The sequence below is a fragment of the Salvelinus namaycush genome, chromosome 38 (genome assembly GCF_016432855.1).
Source record: "Salvelinus namaycush isolate Seneca chromosome 38, SaNama_1.0, whole genome shotgun sequence".
Classification (NCBI taxonomy): domain Eukaryota; kingdom Metazoa; phylum Chordata; class Actinopteri; order Salmoniformes; family Salmonidae; genus Salvelinus; species Salvelinus namaycush.
The window spans coordinates 504,185-516,736 of NC_052344.1; the positions used below are offsets into that span (position 1 = coordinate 504,185).

Below are 12,552 nucleotides of genomic sequence, written 5' to 3' on the forward strand. Positions count from 1 at the left end.
TTCGGGTTGATGATTGGCTGAAAAGGGCTGTCTTACGCCCGTGTGAGACGCTTCTCTATCCCACCATGCAGCGGGTGATGTTCAAGGAAAGATGGCGGAAGGAGGAGCGGCTGATCTGGATACCCAGAGAGGAGAAGTCGCAGCACTGCTGAAAACACAGCTACGAAAGGGAGATACTTGGTAAGAGTTTGCTGATAACTTTTTAAAGGTCTTAGGAAGGTGCTGGCTGACCTTATCGTGGCTGTCAAAGTGCTAAAGCAGCGGAGAGCGGGTGTGACAGGCCGTGTTGACAGTTACCTTGCCAGTTAACGTTAGCTATCAAGTCAGTCAGCTTCTGTCAGCTAAAGCTAGCCAGCGGGTTCGCTACATTCCACAGTTTCTAGTGACCAAGTTATTTGCCAACATGGGATTGTCTAGACACATAGGTACGTTACCAACGTAGCTAACTTAGTAAAATACATTTATTTTCCCAATGATTTCAGTTTCATGATCTTGCGATTCAAAGCTGGCTAGCTTGATTTCAAGTTTTTGCCCGTGACGTGAGCTCATCTGGCAAGTCAGGGAGGAGTCATGAAAAGCAACTGTCAAAATTACTTGGCTTGCAAACTAACACACAAACGTGCCAGTATCAAACAGTTAGCTGCTGACAATTGATGTTTAGTGACAATCAAGTGTCCCAACTAGCTAACTTTTGTCTAGCTCACACTGTTGGCAAGCATCTGTTTTATGGTATTTGTAACATTCTTTACATTGTTTAACGTTACTCCAAATGAATGTCAATGAAAGTTTTTTTAATCTAATAACAGATCAGCTGCTGGTCATTCTGAAATGACCGCTTTGTCTCGAGTTCTCTCTAATTAACAAAGATCAACTGAATGAGAAACACAGAAACTTTTGTAACTGTCTTTCTCTCAGCTGTGCTGGTTAGTGGGTACCATGCCTGTACTTTGGAGCTACACACTTTATTTGTTATTTTTTTAAACTTATCAGATACCATCTGCTACCCCAAACTCAGATCTAGTCTAGCATGATCTCAAATCTAAATAATCAGTTCTCTTTCTACATAGGTACCTAGTGGACAGCCACTGGTTCAAACAGTGGAAGAAATATGTGGGCTTTGACAGCTGGGACAAATATCAGATGGGAGACCAGAATGTCTACCCTGGACCAGTGGACAACTCGGGGCTCCTTACAAGTGGTAAGATGCACCACACTCAGGCAATAAATATTGCTTCAAGGAGGTCTATCTCTGGAGAGAATAGTGGAAATGGTGACTTCATAACATGCTCTTTTACTCATCCCCAGTGTGTCCAGATGAACACACCACTGTTTTGCGCAGTACAGGATGTTTAGAGTGAACAACATGATGTATCTTACCTAATATATCAAACTAAATGCTGTTATACATGCAATTTCTATAAGCTAAGTATGACAGAAAAAGTAGGTCTATAATATACTCTAAACATCAATGAAAATGGTCAAGGGTAGCCTTACTCTGGTCTATATAAAACTATCTGTTGCTTGGTTTTATTGTATGAGAAACTGCCATTATGAGTAGGCTACCACCATCGAAGCTGTCCCAATTGAACAACCCCATTATAACCCTAGACATACATTGTCCTAAAATGTTTCCCTTTAGTAAACCCACTTTCGCCACAAAACCTGAGTCATATTCATTATGACAAACAGACAAACAAAAATTAATGTTTGCTATTGGCCAGGTTCAGGTAGTCCTTCCGTGTCAGTCCATTTTCTATTGTTTGTTGCCTAATGAACATGACCCGGTTCTCTCGCTCTCTCGAGTAGATGGGGATGTTCTGGCCATCAAGGAGCACCTCATTGATGAGCTGGACTACATCCTGATCCCAACAGAAGGCTGGAATAAGCTAGTGAGCTGGTATCCACTGATGGAGGGACAAGAACCTATCTCACGCAAGGTAAGGATGGGTGATGTTATTAGTGGCTAATTATGGCTGGTGTGGTCCAATATCATTGTTTTTAAATGGTCAAATAAATAAAATGTAGACCTATTGTATGGGTATAAGAGCTGATTGGGTACAGTGTACGTAGCACTAGTGCCTCAGCAGTAGTCAGATGAAAGAGAAGATCAGTCAGAGCACAAGGCTCAGGTACTTTATGTGAAGTGGTGAATAGTATGAGATTAGATAATATGGTCAGTACACAATTACATTTCAGTGGTTGCCGTTTGGCCTGTTTGTTGATAACCTACTTGTAGCTGAAGAGGTTATTGTGGTGTGAGGAGTAATTGAGAAGTTTCCATTTGATTCAATCTCGGCTGTGTTCTATAGGGTTGGATTGATCAATATACTTCAACACAGGTCAGATTGGGATGATTGTGAAAAAGGATACCAGGATAACTTTGATTTCTAGATCGATATTAAGTCCCTCCCAGCTAGTAACTGAATCTCAAGCATAAGTTATCTCAATGTTTAGCCTATGTCTCTCTCACCGTCTTCTTCAAGAGAAAAGCAGCTGGACTGTTTTTGATACAATTTAGCTACCGGTATTCCAAATATGCTAGCTATTATTTGTAATACATGGACCGACACTAACATTCTGTATAAGGACTTGATTGGTTTTTAAACCTAAAGTGGTCCCGAGTACAGATGCTTACTGATTCAATGTTGTCTTCAGAAGATCAGATTTTCTAAAGTGGAAGTAGGCTACATTGATATTATTTAGTTGCTTTTTTATTCAGTGTGCTTTTGGTTTAACTCTGACAACTAACTACAGTATAAGCCAGTAACTTACATAAGGATTGTGTTCCTGGAAACTTCAAAGGGGTTATGATAGACGTTAGAAATAACCCTACGTTAACTGCCAGCCGGGCCTACTGTACTTCCGTGAGCCCAGACATGGCTTTCTGCATTTTCAAATCTAGCCAGTCATGGCATCATGGCTGCTGCAGTGCTTAATTTTTCTCCCCCCTTCGATCCTCCCCTTTTTGCCATGTATGTTGCGGGGGGTATCAAGTGGCCCTGGCCGTTTCTATTTTCAGAGATTGCTCTGGATGACTGGAACACCGCAACATGGAGCGAGCTACGAGACACAACATGCAGGAGGTTTTCTTTCTTTCTCGCTTTTGGGGGTTTCTTTTCCTGTGTTAGACTGTTGGAATTGATTTTCCGGGTTCTCCTATTGCGGTTCCACTCAGGTTCTCTACGTTGAAGCTATCATCTGGGGAGTGATTCTAGAGTGTCCTTGTTTTTCCAAATAGCGGAATGCTGCCTGAGGTCAAACAGAGAGAGCGGCAGAGGCTTTTTAAGAGCGAAGGAAGAGCGAACAAGGGAGAGAGCCTAAGCAAAGGGCGGGGTGGATCGGGGTTGGTTCTTAGCATAGCTGTTTTCGAAATTGGCTGTTCTGTCAGTTTGTTACTGTGAGACTTAACTTGCCTGTTATCTCTGCGTTGTGTGGGACACATGGCTGGGCATTCATTTTATAAGGAGGGCCGTGGGTGATGTCTGGTGGGTGAATCTGACCCATGCCTACAGCTGATCTCATTGCCTGGGGTTAGGGCGGGTCTGTACCCTACGGTGTGGGGCCAGCCACCAGCGGAGGGGCTGTGTGAAATGAATAGGAATGGACCCTTTAGCTGTGTCTACGCTCTGGGGCTATATTAAGAGTCTCCGTGACACGCTCCTATCAACGGAGTTAGAAAGTGTAGCCTATAGTTTATACACTTACAATGCTTTCAGTGTATAGATAGTCCTATTAACTGGGAAGCCAAATTCTTAATTTGTTTCTGTTTCTACTGCCATATGCTGTGTTCTTTATTTCTTGTTTCCTTGGTGAAGTTGGTGATTGCTTCTCTGTTCAATGTTGAAGAGTTTTAGCAAGTTCCAACTTGTACTCAATCAGCAATGCAAATCTTGCCCATATTGGAGCAATGTCATGAGTTTAATTAGCAAAAAATATTTTTGTTTCTTTCATATGCCGTCATGTACAACAAATGATTAGAACAAAATTCACAATGTAATGAGTTTAATTGCCAAAATTGTAACCGAGTGATAACTATTTTCTTCTCATGCCATCTGTCATGTAAGAGAACTTTAACATTGTCAAGTGTTTAATTTGAAAAACAAACATATTTGTTAATGAGTTTTTTTCTTTTGCCATCTGTCATGATGTAAAACACACTCTATTGACATATTTCGACAGGTGGTAGAACAGGGTATGTTTGTGAAGCACTGCAAGGTGGAGGTGTACCTCACAGAACTGAAGCTGTGTGAAGACCGCGACATGGACAACGTGGTCACCAGACGCTTCAGCAAAGCAGACACGATAGGTAGGCAGACTGTTATTCTCCCTAACAGAATGAATTGAGCAGATAGTATCTTTATTTAGAAGAAACTCTAGTGTCTTTTCCTCATGGATTATTTCCACCTGTTTTCTACCCTGTTTTTATTTTCTTTTACCTTTTATTTAACTAGCCAAGTCAGTTAAGAACAAATTCTTATTTACAATGACGGCCAAACCCGGATGACGCTGGGCCAATTGTGCGCCGCCCTGTGGGACTCCCAATCACGGCCAGTTGTGATACAGCCTGGAATCGAACCAGGGACTGTAGTGATGCCTCAAGCACGGAAATGCAGTGCCTTAGACCGCTGCGCCACTCAAGAGCCCCTGCCATTATAATAGTTTTATCTATAATTTAACACTTATCTACAGTGACTTATAGACATGCGTGCACGTATGGGTAGTCCTGGGAATCAAACCCATGCTTTACCAAGCGCCATACTCTACCAACTGAGCCATAGAGTACCATTATATTGGTGTAACCCTAGTAAGCATTGGTATGACCATTATTTTCATTGTACAGTTAACCTGACAGATGTAGCAACTGGCCACTTTTCTCACCCAGAGAATGAATGAATCGATCATTCCCATCCATTAGCACCAGTCATAGTGATTGCACAGAGAATGAATAAGTAATATATTTGTTTTAAAATGCAGAGAAGCTCTCCTTTTTCCTTTTTGTGCGTCAATTCCACTCATTTTCTTCCTGATATGAGGATTCTATATTTATATCCTGACATGTTCTGTAGTTCTTCATTTGACTTGTTGGTGGTATACTTTGGTTCCCGTGACCCATTGCTCTTAGTTATTTCACTGATAATACAAAACGTCTTTTAAGTTTATGAAAATCGAATGCATTGCCAGCCTTTTAATGGTCAATTTAACCAGTGAAATCACAGGGGAAGGTCACTGATATCTCTGTTTTGTTTGTCGACCTCTTATGAACACTGACTTTGCTTTTGACTACTGCAAAATGATGCGCTCCCAAAATAACTGCCAAAACTCTGCTCCCTAAAGCGCACACAAGTAATCAGCAATTACATGGGCAGGGAGTGTTACTATAAAGTAATGAATTAATCTGCTGCCAATTTATCAGAGCATGAGCGATTTATACAACCAATTATTCTCTGCCCTAAGTATGCAGGTGCATGTGTGTAATTTTTTCATTTTGTCACCTACACCGAGTGTACAAAACATTAGGAACACCTACTCTTTCCATGAGACTGACCAGGTGAATCCAGATGAAAGCTATGATCCTTTATTGATGTCAAATGTTAAATCCACTTCAATCCGTGTAGATGAAGGGGAGCAGACCGGTTACAGAAGGATTTTTAAACTTCGAGACATTTGAGACATGGATTGTTTGTGTGCCATTCAGAGGGTGAATGGGCAAGACAAAAGATATGTGCCTTTGAACGGGCTATGGTAGTAGGTGCCAGGTGCACCGGTTTGTGTCAAGAACTGCAATGCTGCTTGGTTTTTCACGCTCAACAGTTTCCTATGTGTATCAAGAATGGTCCACCACCCAAAGGACATCCAGCCAACCTGACACAACTGTGGGAAGCATTGGACTCTACATGTGCCAGCATCCCTGTAGAACGCTTTCGACACCTTGTAGAGTCCATGCCCTGACAAATTGAGTCTGTTCTGAGGGCAAAAAGAGGATGCAACTCAATATTACGAAGGTCTTCCTTATGTTTTGTATACTCAATGTGTGTTGCTTACTTGTTACCTTTGTTCTATAACCTCCTGTGATGCAGACACCATTGAGAAGGAGATGCGTAAACTGTTCAGTATCCCAGACGAGAAAGAGACCAGGTTGTGGAACAAGTACATGAGCAACACGTTCGAGCCTCTGAACAAACCGGACAGCACTATACAGGACGCAGGACTCTACCAAGGACAGGTATGAAATAACCCTTGGATACCAGGCTATTTGTACATTTTCTACTTCCTGTCCTGTCATCGCACCAGTTATATAGGATCTAGATTATTCCACACCATGCAAACCGACAAGGAAATTCTCTATGCTCTTGTTACTCGGAATGGCGCCGGAGGGGATGGCTGCCGTTTCACAGGCTCCTAACCAATTGTGCTATTTTGTGTTTTTTTGCATTGTTTGTAACTTATTTTTTACATAATGTAGATGCTACTGTCTCTTATGACCCGAAAAGAGCTAGATATCAGAACAGCGAATACTCACCTCGAACTGGACAAAGATTTTTTCTTTAATGAGGATATCATTTTTCTCTCAGACAAGGCCGAAATCCCTGTCATTCGCCTGAAGAAAAGGAAATACAGATGGAGGAGATCAAGGGTGCCTTGTGAAAATTAATCGGCGAGTAGGTAACCTGCCTCTACCATCCGTTCTATTAGCCATCACTGTAGAATAAACTGGATATGTTCCGTTCGAGACTATCCTACCAACAGGACATTAAAAACGAATATCTTATGTTTAACCGAGACGTGGCTGAACGATGACACAGATAATATACAATTGGCAGGGTTTTCCGTGCATTGGCAGGACAGAACAGCTTGCAAGCAAAAACTAAAGCAAGAAGTACCAGTGACTCGCTCAATACGGAAGTGGTCGAATGACACGGATGCCACGCTTCACAACTGTTTTGCTATCACAGACTAGAATATGTTCTGGGATTCATCCAATGGCATTGAGGAGTATACCACCTCAGTCACCAGCTTCATCAATAAGTGCATCGACTTCGTCCCGACGTCCGTACATATTCCAACCAGAAGCCATGGATTACAGGCAACATCCTCACCAAGCTAAAGGATAGGTCTGCCGAAATCAAGGAGCTGGATACTAATCCGGACGCTTATAAGAAATCCCGCTTTGCCCTCAGATGAACCATCAAACAGGCAAAGCGTCAATGAAGGACTAAGATTCAATCCTACTAGAACATCTGACTCTCGTCGGATGTGGCGTGGCTTGAAAACTACTACAAAGTGAAACCCAGACGCGAGCTGCCCAGTCACGCAAGCCTACCAGATGGGATAAATGCCATTTTATGCTCGCTTCGGGCAATCAACACTGAAGCATGCTTCAAGCAGAGCACCATAGTCCCTGTGCCCAACAAAGCTAAATGAGTACTGCCCTGTAGCACTCATGTCGGTAGCCATGAAGTGCTTTGAAAGGCTGGTCATGGCTCACATCAACACCATTATCCCGAAACCCTAGACCCACTCCAATTTGCATACCGCCCCAACAGATCCACAGATGACGCAGTTTCGATGGCACTCCACACTTCCCTTTCCCACCTGGACAAAAGGAACACCTATGTGAGAATGCTATTCATTGACTACAGCTTGGCTTTCAACACCATAGTGCCCATGAAGCTCATCACTAAGTTAAGGACATTGGGACTAAACACCTCCCTCTGCAACTGGATCCCAGACTTCCTGACGGGCCGCCCCCAGGTGGTAAGGGTAGGAAACAACACATCTGCCACGCTGATCCTCAACACGGGGTCCCTCAGGGATGTGTGCTTTGTTCCTTCCTGTACTCCCTGTTTACCCACAACTGCCTGGCCAAGCACGACTCCAACACCATCATTACGTTTGCTGACGACACAACAGTGGTAGGCCTGATCACCGACAACAATGAGACAGCCTATATAAGCGTCTGGATTAGTGTCCTACTCCTTGAAAGCGGCAGTTCTAGCCTTTAGCTCAATGCAGTTGTTGCTTGTAATCCATAGCTTCTGGTTGGGATATGTACGTACGGTCACTGGGGACAACGTCTTCGATGCACTGATTGATGAAGCCGGTGACTGAGGTGGTATACTCCTCAATGCCATTGGATGAATCCCGGAACATATCCCAGTCTGTGCTAGCAAAACAGTCCAGTAGCATAGACACCACTTTCGTATTGAGCGAGTCACTGGTACTTCCTGCTTTAGTTTTTGCTTGTAAGCAGGAATCAGAAGGTATTATGGTCAGATTTGCCAAATAGATGGTGGTGGAGTGCTTTGTATGCATCTGTGTGGATTAAAGGTGGTCTGCATGAGCATTTTCTTGTTTGCTTATGGCCTTATAGAGTTGTTTGAGTGCGGTCTTTAACCATTGGTTTATGGTGGTAAATAGACGGCTAGGAATAATATAGTTGAGATCTCTCTTGATAGATGGTGTTGTCTACAGCATATCATAGGGTACTCTACCACAGGCGAGCAATACCTTGAGACTTCTTTATATTGGACATCGCACACTAGCTGTTATTGAAAAATGGACACACACCCCCACCCCTCGTCTTATCAGACGTAGCTTCTCTGTTCCGCTGGATCATGGAAAATCCCACCAGCTCTATTGTCCGTGTCGCCGTTCAGTCACGACTCGGTGAAACATAAGATATGACAGTTTTTAATGTCCCGTTGGTAGGATAATCTAAATTCTAGGTCATACATTTTATTTTCCAATGGTCGCACGTTAGCCAAAAGAACGGGTGGGAGCTTACTTGCCCGCCTACAAATTCTCATAAGGCAGCCCGACTTCTCTTTTTCTCCTGCTTCACGCAAATGATGGGGATTTGTTATTGTTCCCGGGAAAGCAGTATATCCTTCTCGTCAGACACATTAAAGGAAAAAGGTTTTCCAGTTCGAGGTGAGTAATCACTGTTCTGATGTCAAGTTATTTTCGGTCATAAGAGACAGTCGCAGCCACAATACGTACAAAATAAGTTAAACAACGCAAGAAAACTAACAAAATAGCACAGTTGGTTACAAGTATGTAAAACGTCAGCAATCCTCTTCGGTGACATCTTAACACCGTGTACCTGTGTAATGATTATGCTGTTTAATCAGCTTCTTGATATGCCACACCTGTCAGGTGGTGGATTATCTTGGCAAAGGAGAAATGCTCACTAACAGGGATGTAAACAAACTTGTGCACAACATTTGGGAGAAATACACTTTTTGTATGTTGTATGGAACATTTCTGGGATCTTTTTTTTTCAGCTCATGAAACATGGGACCAACGCTTCACATGATGCGTTATTGTTTTAGTTCAGTGTAGTATCCACTGTAATTATAATAAAGTACCTAAAGTTGAAGTCGGAAGTTTACATGCACCTTAGCCAAATACATTTAACTCAGTTTTTCACAATTCTTGACATTTAATCCTAGTAAATATTCCCCATTTTATGTCCGTTTGGATCACCGCTTTATTTTAAGAATGTGAAATGTCAGAATAATAGTAGAGAGAATAATTTATTTCAGCTTTTATTTATTTCATCACATTCCCAGTGGGTCAGAAGTTTACATACACTCAATTAGTATTTGGTAGCATTGCCTTTACATTGTTTAACCTGGGTCAAACGCTTCAGGTAGCCTTCCACAAGCTTCCCACAATAAATTGGGTGAATTTTGGCCCATTCCTCCTGACAGAGCTGGTGTAACTGAGTCAGGTTTGTAGGCCTCCTTGCTCGCACATGCCTTTTTCAGTTCTGGCCACAAGTTTTCTATAGGATTGAGGTCAGGGCTTTGTGATGGCCACTCCAATACCTTGACTTTGTTGTCCTTAAGCCATTTTGCCACAACTTTGGAGGTATGCTTGGGGTCATTGTCCATTTGGAAGACCCATTTGCAACCAAGCTTTAACTACCTGACTGTATTCTTGAGATTTTGCTTCAAAATATCCACAATTTTCCTGTCTCATGATGCCATCTATTTTGTGAAGAGCACCAGTCCCTCCTGCAGCAAAGCACCCCCTCAACATAATGCTGCCCCCCCCGTGCTTCAAGGTTGGGATTGTGTTCTTCGGCTTGCAAGCCTCCCCCTTTTTTTCCTCCAAACACAACAATGGTCATTATGGCCAAAAGGTTATATTTTTATTTAATCAAACCTGAGGACATTTCCCCAAAAAGTACTATCTTTGTCCCCATGTGCAGTTGCAAACCATAGTCTGGCGGTTTTGGAGCAGTGGCATCTTCCTTGCTGAGCGGCTTTTCAGGTTATGTCGATATAGGACTTTTTACTGTGGCTATAGATACTTTTGTACCTGTTTCCTCCAGCATCTTCACAAGGTCCTTTGCTGTTGTCCTGCGATTGATTTTCACTTATCGCATCAAAGTATGTTCTTCTCTAGGAGACAGAACGCGTCTCCTTCCTGAGCGGTATAACGGCTGCGTGGTCCCATGGTGTTTATACTTGAGTACTATTGTTTGTACAGATGAACGTGGTATCTTCAGGCGTTTGGAAATTGCTCCCAAGGATGAACCAGACTTTTTTTTTCTGAGGTCTTGGCTGATTTCTTTTGATTTTCTCATGATGCCAAGAAAAGAGGCACTGAGTTTGAAGGAAGGCCTTGAAATACATCCACAGGTATACCTCCAATGAACTCAAATTATGTCAATTAGCCTTTCTGAAGCTTCTAAAGCCATGACATAATTTTCTGGCATTTTCCAAGCTGTTTAAAGGCACAGTCAACTTAGTGTATGTAAACTTCTGACCCACTGGAATTGTGATACAGTGAAATAATCTGTCTGTAAACAATTGTTGGAAAAATTACTTGTCATGCACAAAATGGATGTCCTAATTGTCTTGCCAAAACTATAGTTAACAAGAAATGTGTGGAGTGGTTGAAAAATGAGTTTTAATGACTCCAACCTAAGTGTATCTAAACGTCTGACTTCAACTGTACATATAGCCCAACACGTCTTATTATACACATCTTAAGTGTCTGGCTCCAAAGAACAGCGAAGCTGCAAGTGTCCTTTACCAGAAGTAGCCTAGGCCTAAACATCCATTTACAAGCAGGGATTAATCCAGACAACTGGGCAATGGGTCACTGGAGGGACGTTCCTGTCAATGTTAACAGCTGCTCTAGAGGATATACAGGAATGTGTCCCAAATGGCATGCTATTCCCTACACAGGACTCTAAATTAAAATGTCATTGGTAGTGCTAGTGCCTCCAACTTAAAGTTAAGAGTAGAACATAAAATTGATTACCTTGTCGTGTTTTTGGCTATGCCGGATTGTGATATGACATGCTATTCTATAAAATAATTTTGTCTGTAATTAATATTACCTGATTAACCTTTACTTAACACCCATCCCGGATCCGGGAGCATCCTCATCAGTAAAAGCTGACTAGCATAGCCTAGCATAGCGCCACAAGTAAATAATAGCATATAAATATCATGAAATCACAAGTCCAATACAGCAAATGAAAGATAAACATCTTGTGAATCCAGCCATCATTTCCGATTTTTAAAATGTTTTACAGGGAAGACACAATATGTATTTCTATTAGCTAACCACAATAGCCAAAGACTCAACCGCATATTTTCACCATGTTTCTACCGCATAGGTAGCTATCACAAAACCGACCAAATATAGATATAATTAGTCACTAACCAAGAAACAACTTCATCAGATGACAATCTTATAACATGTTATACAATAAATTTGTTTTGTTCGAAAATGTGCATATTTGAGGTATAAATCATAGTTTTACATTGCAGCTACCAACAAAAATATCACCAAAGCAGCCAGAATATTTACAGAGAGCAACGTGAAATACCTAAATACTCATCAAACATTTATGAAAAATACATGGTGTACAGCAAATGAAAGATAAACATCTTGTGAATCCAGCCAATATTTCCGATTTTTTTAAGTGTTTTACAGCAAAAACACAATATAGCATTATATTAGCTTACCACAATAGCCAACCACACAACCGCATTTATTCACCGCATAGATAGCATTCGGCAAAAACCAGCAAAATATATAAAATTAATCACTAACCTTGACCAACTTCATCAGATGAGTCTTATAACATCAGGTTATACAATACACTTATGTTTTGTTCGAAAATGTGCATATTTAGAGCTGCAAACCGTGGTTATACATTGTGAATATGTAGCATCGATTCACCAGAATGTCCGGAGCTATTTTGGACACTCACCTAATCTGACCAAAGAACTCATCATAAACTTTACATAAAAATACTTGTTGTATGGCAAATGAAAGATACACTGGTTCTTAATGCAACCGCCGTGTTAGATTTTTAAAAATAACTTTACCATAACAAACAGCTTGCGTTATTGCGAGACAGCACCCGCCAAAACGGCAGAGAATAGGAATAACATTTTCCACAGAAATACGAAATAACATCATAAATTGTTCTTTTGTTGAGCTTCCATCAGAATCTTGTACAAGGAGTCCTAGGTCGAGGATAAATCGTTGTTTGGTTTTAGAATGTCCTTTTCTCCTGTCGAA

General features: G+C 41.6%; 1 protein-coding gene across 2 annotated transcripts in view; it reads left to right on the plus strand.

The window, feature by feature from the left end:
- The first annotated feature begins 10 nt into the window (after positions 1 to 10).
- LOC120031762 (ubiquitin carboxyl-terminal hydrolase 15-like) overlaps positions 11 to 12,552 on the plus strand; it is a 41,217-nt gene continuing 28,675 nt past the window's right edge. The window contains exons 1-5 of one of the 2 annotated variants that reach the window (XM_038977564.1): positions 11 to 180; positions 1,068 to 1,198; positions 1,807 to 1,937; positions 4,180 to 4,306; positions 6,078 to 6,223. In XM_038977564.1, the coding sequence (XP_038833492.1) occupies positions 92 to 180; positions 1,068 to 1,198; positions 1,807 to 1,937; positions 4,180 to 4,306; positions 6,078 to 6,223 (624 nt within the window). In that variant the 5' untranslated portion in view covers positions 11 to 91. The remainder of the gene's footprint in view (positions 181 to 1,067; positions 1,199 to 1,806; positions 1,938 to 4,179; positions 4,307 to 6,077; positions 6,224 to 12,552) is intronic. The other variant, XM_038977563.1, reaches the window with a different exon arrangement.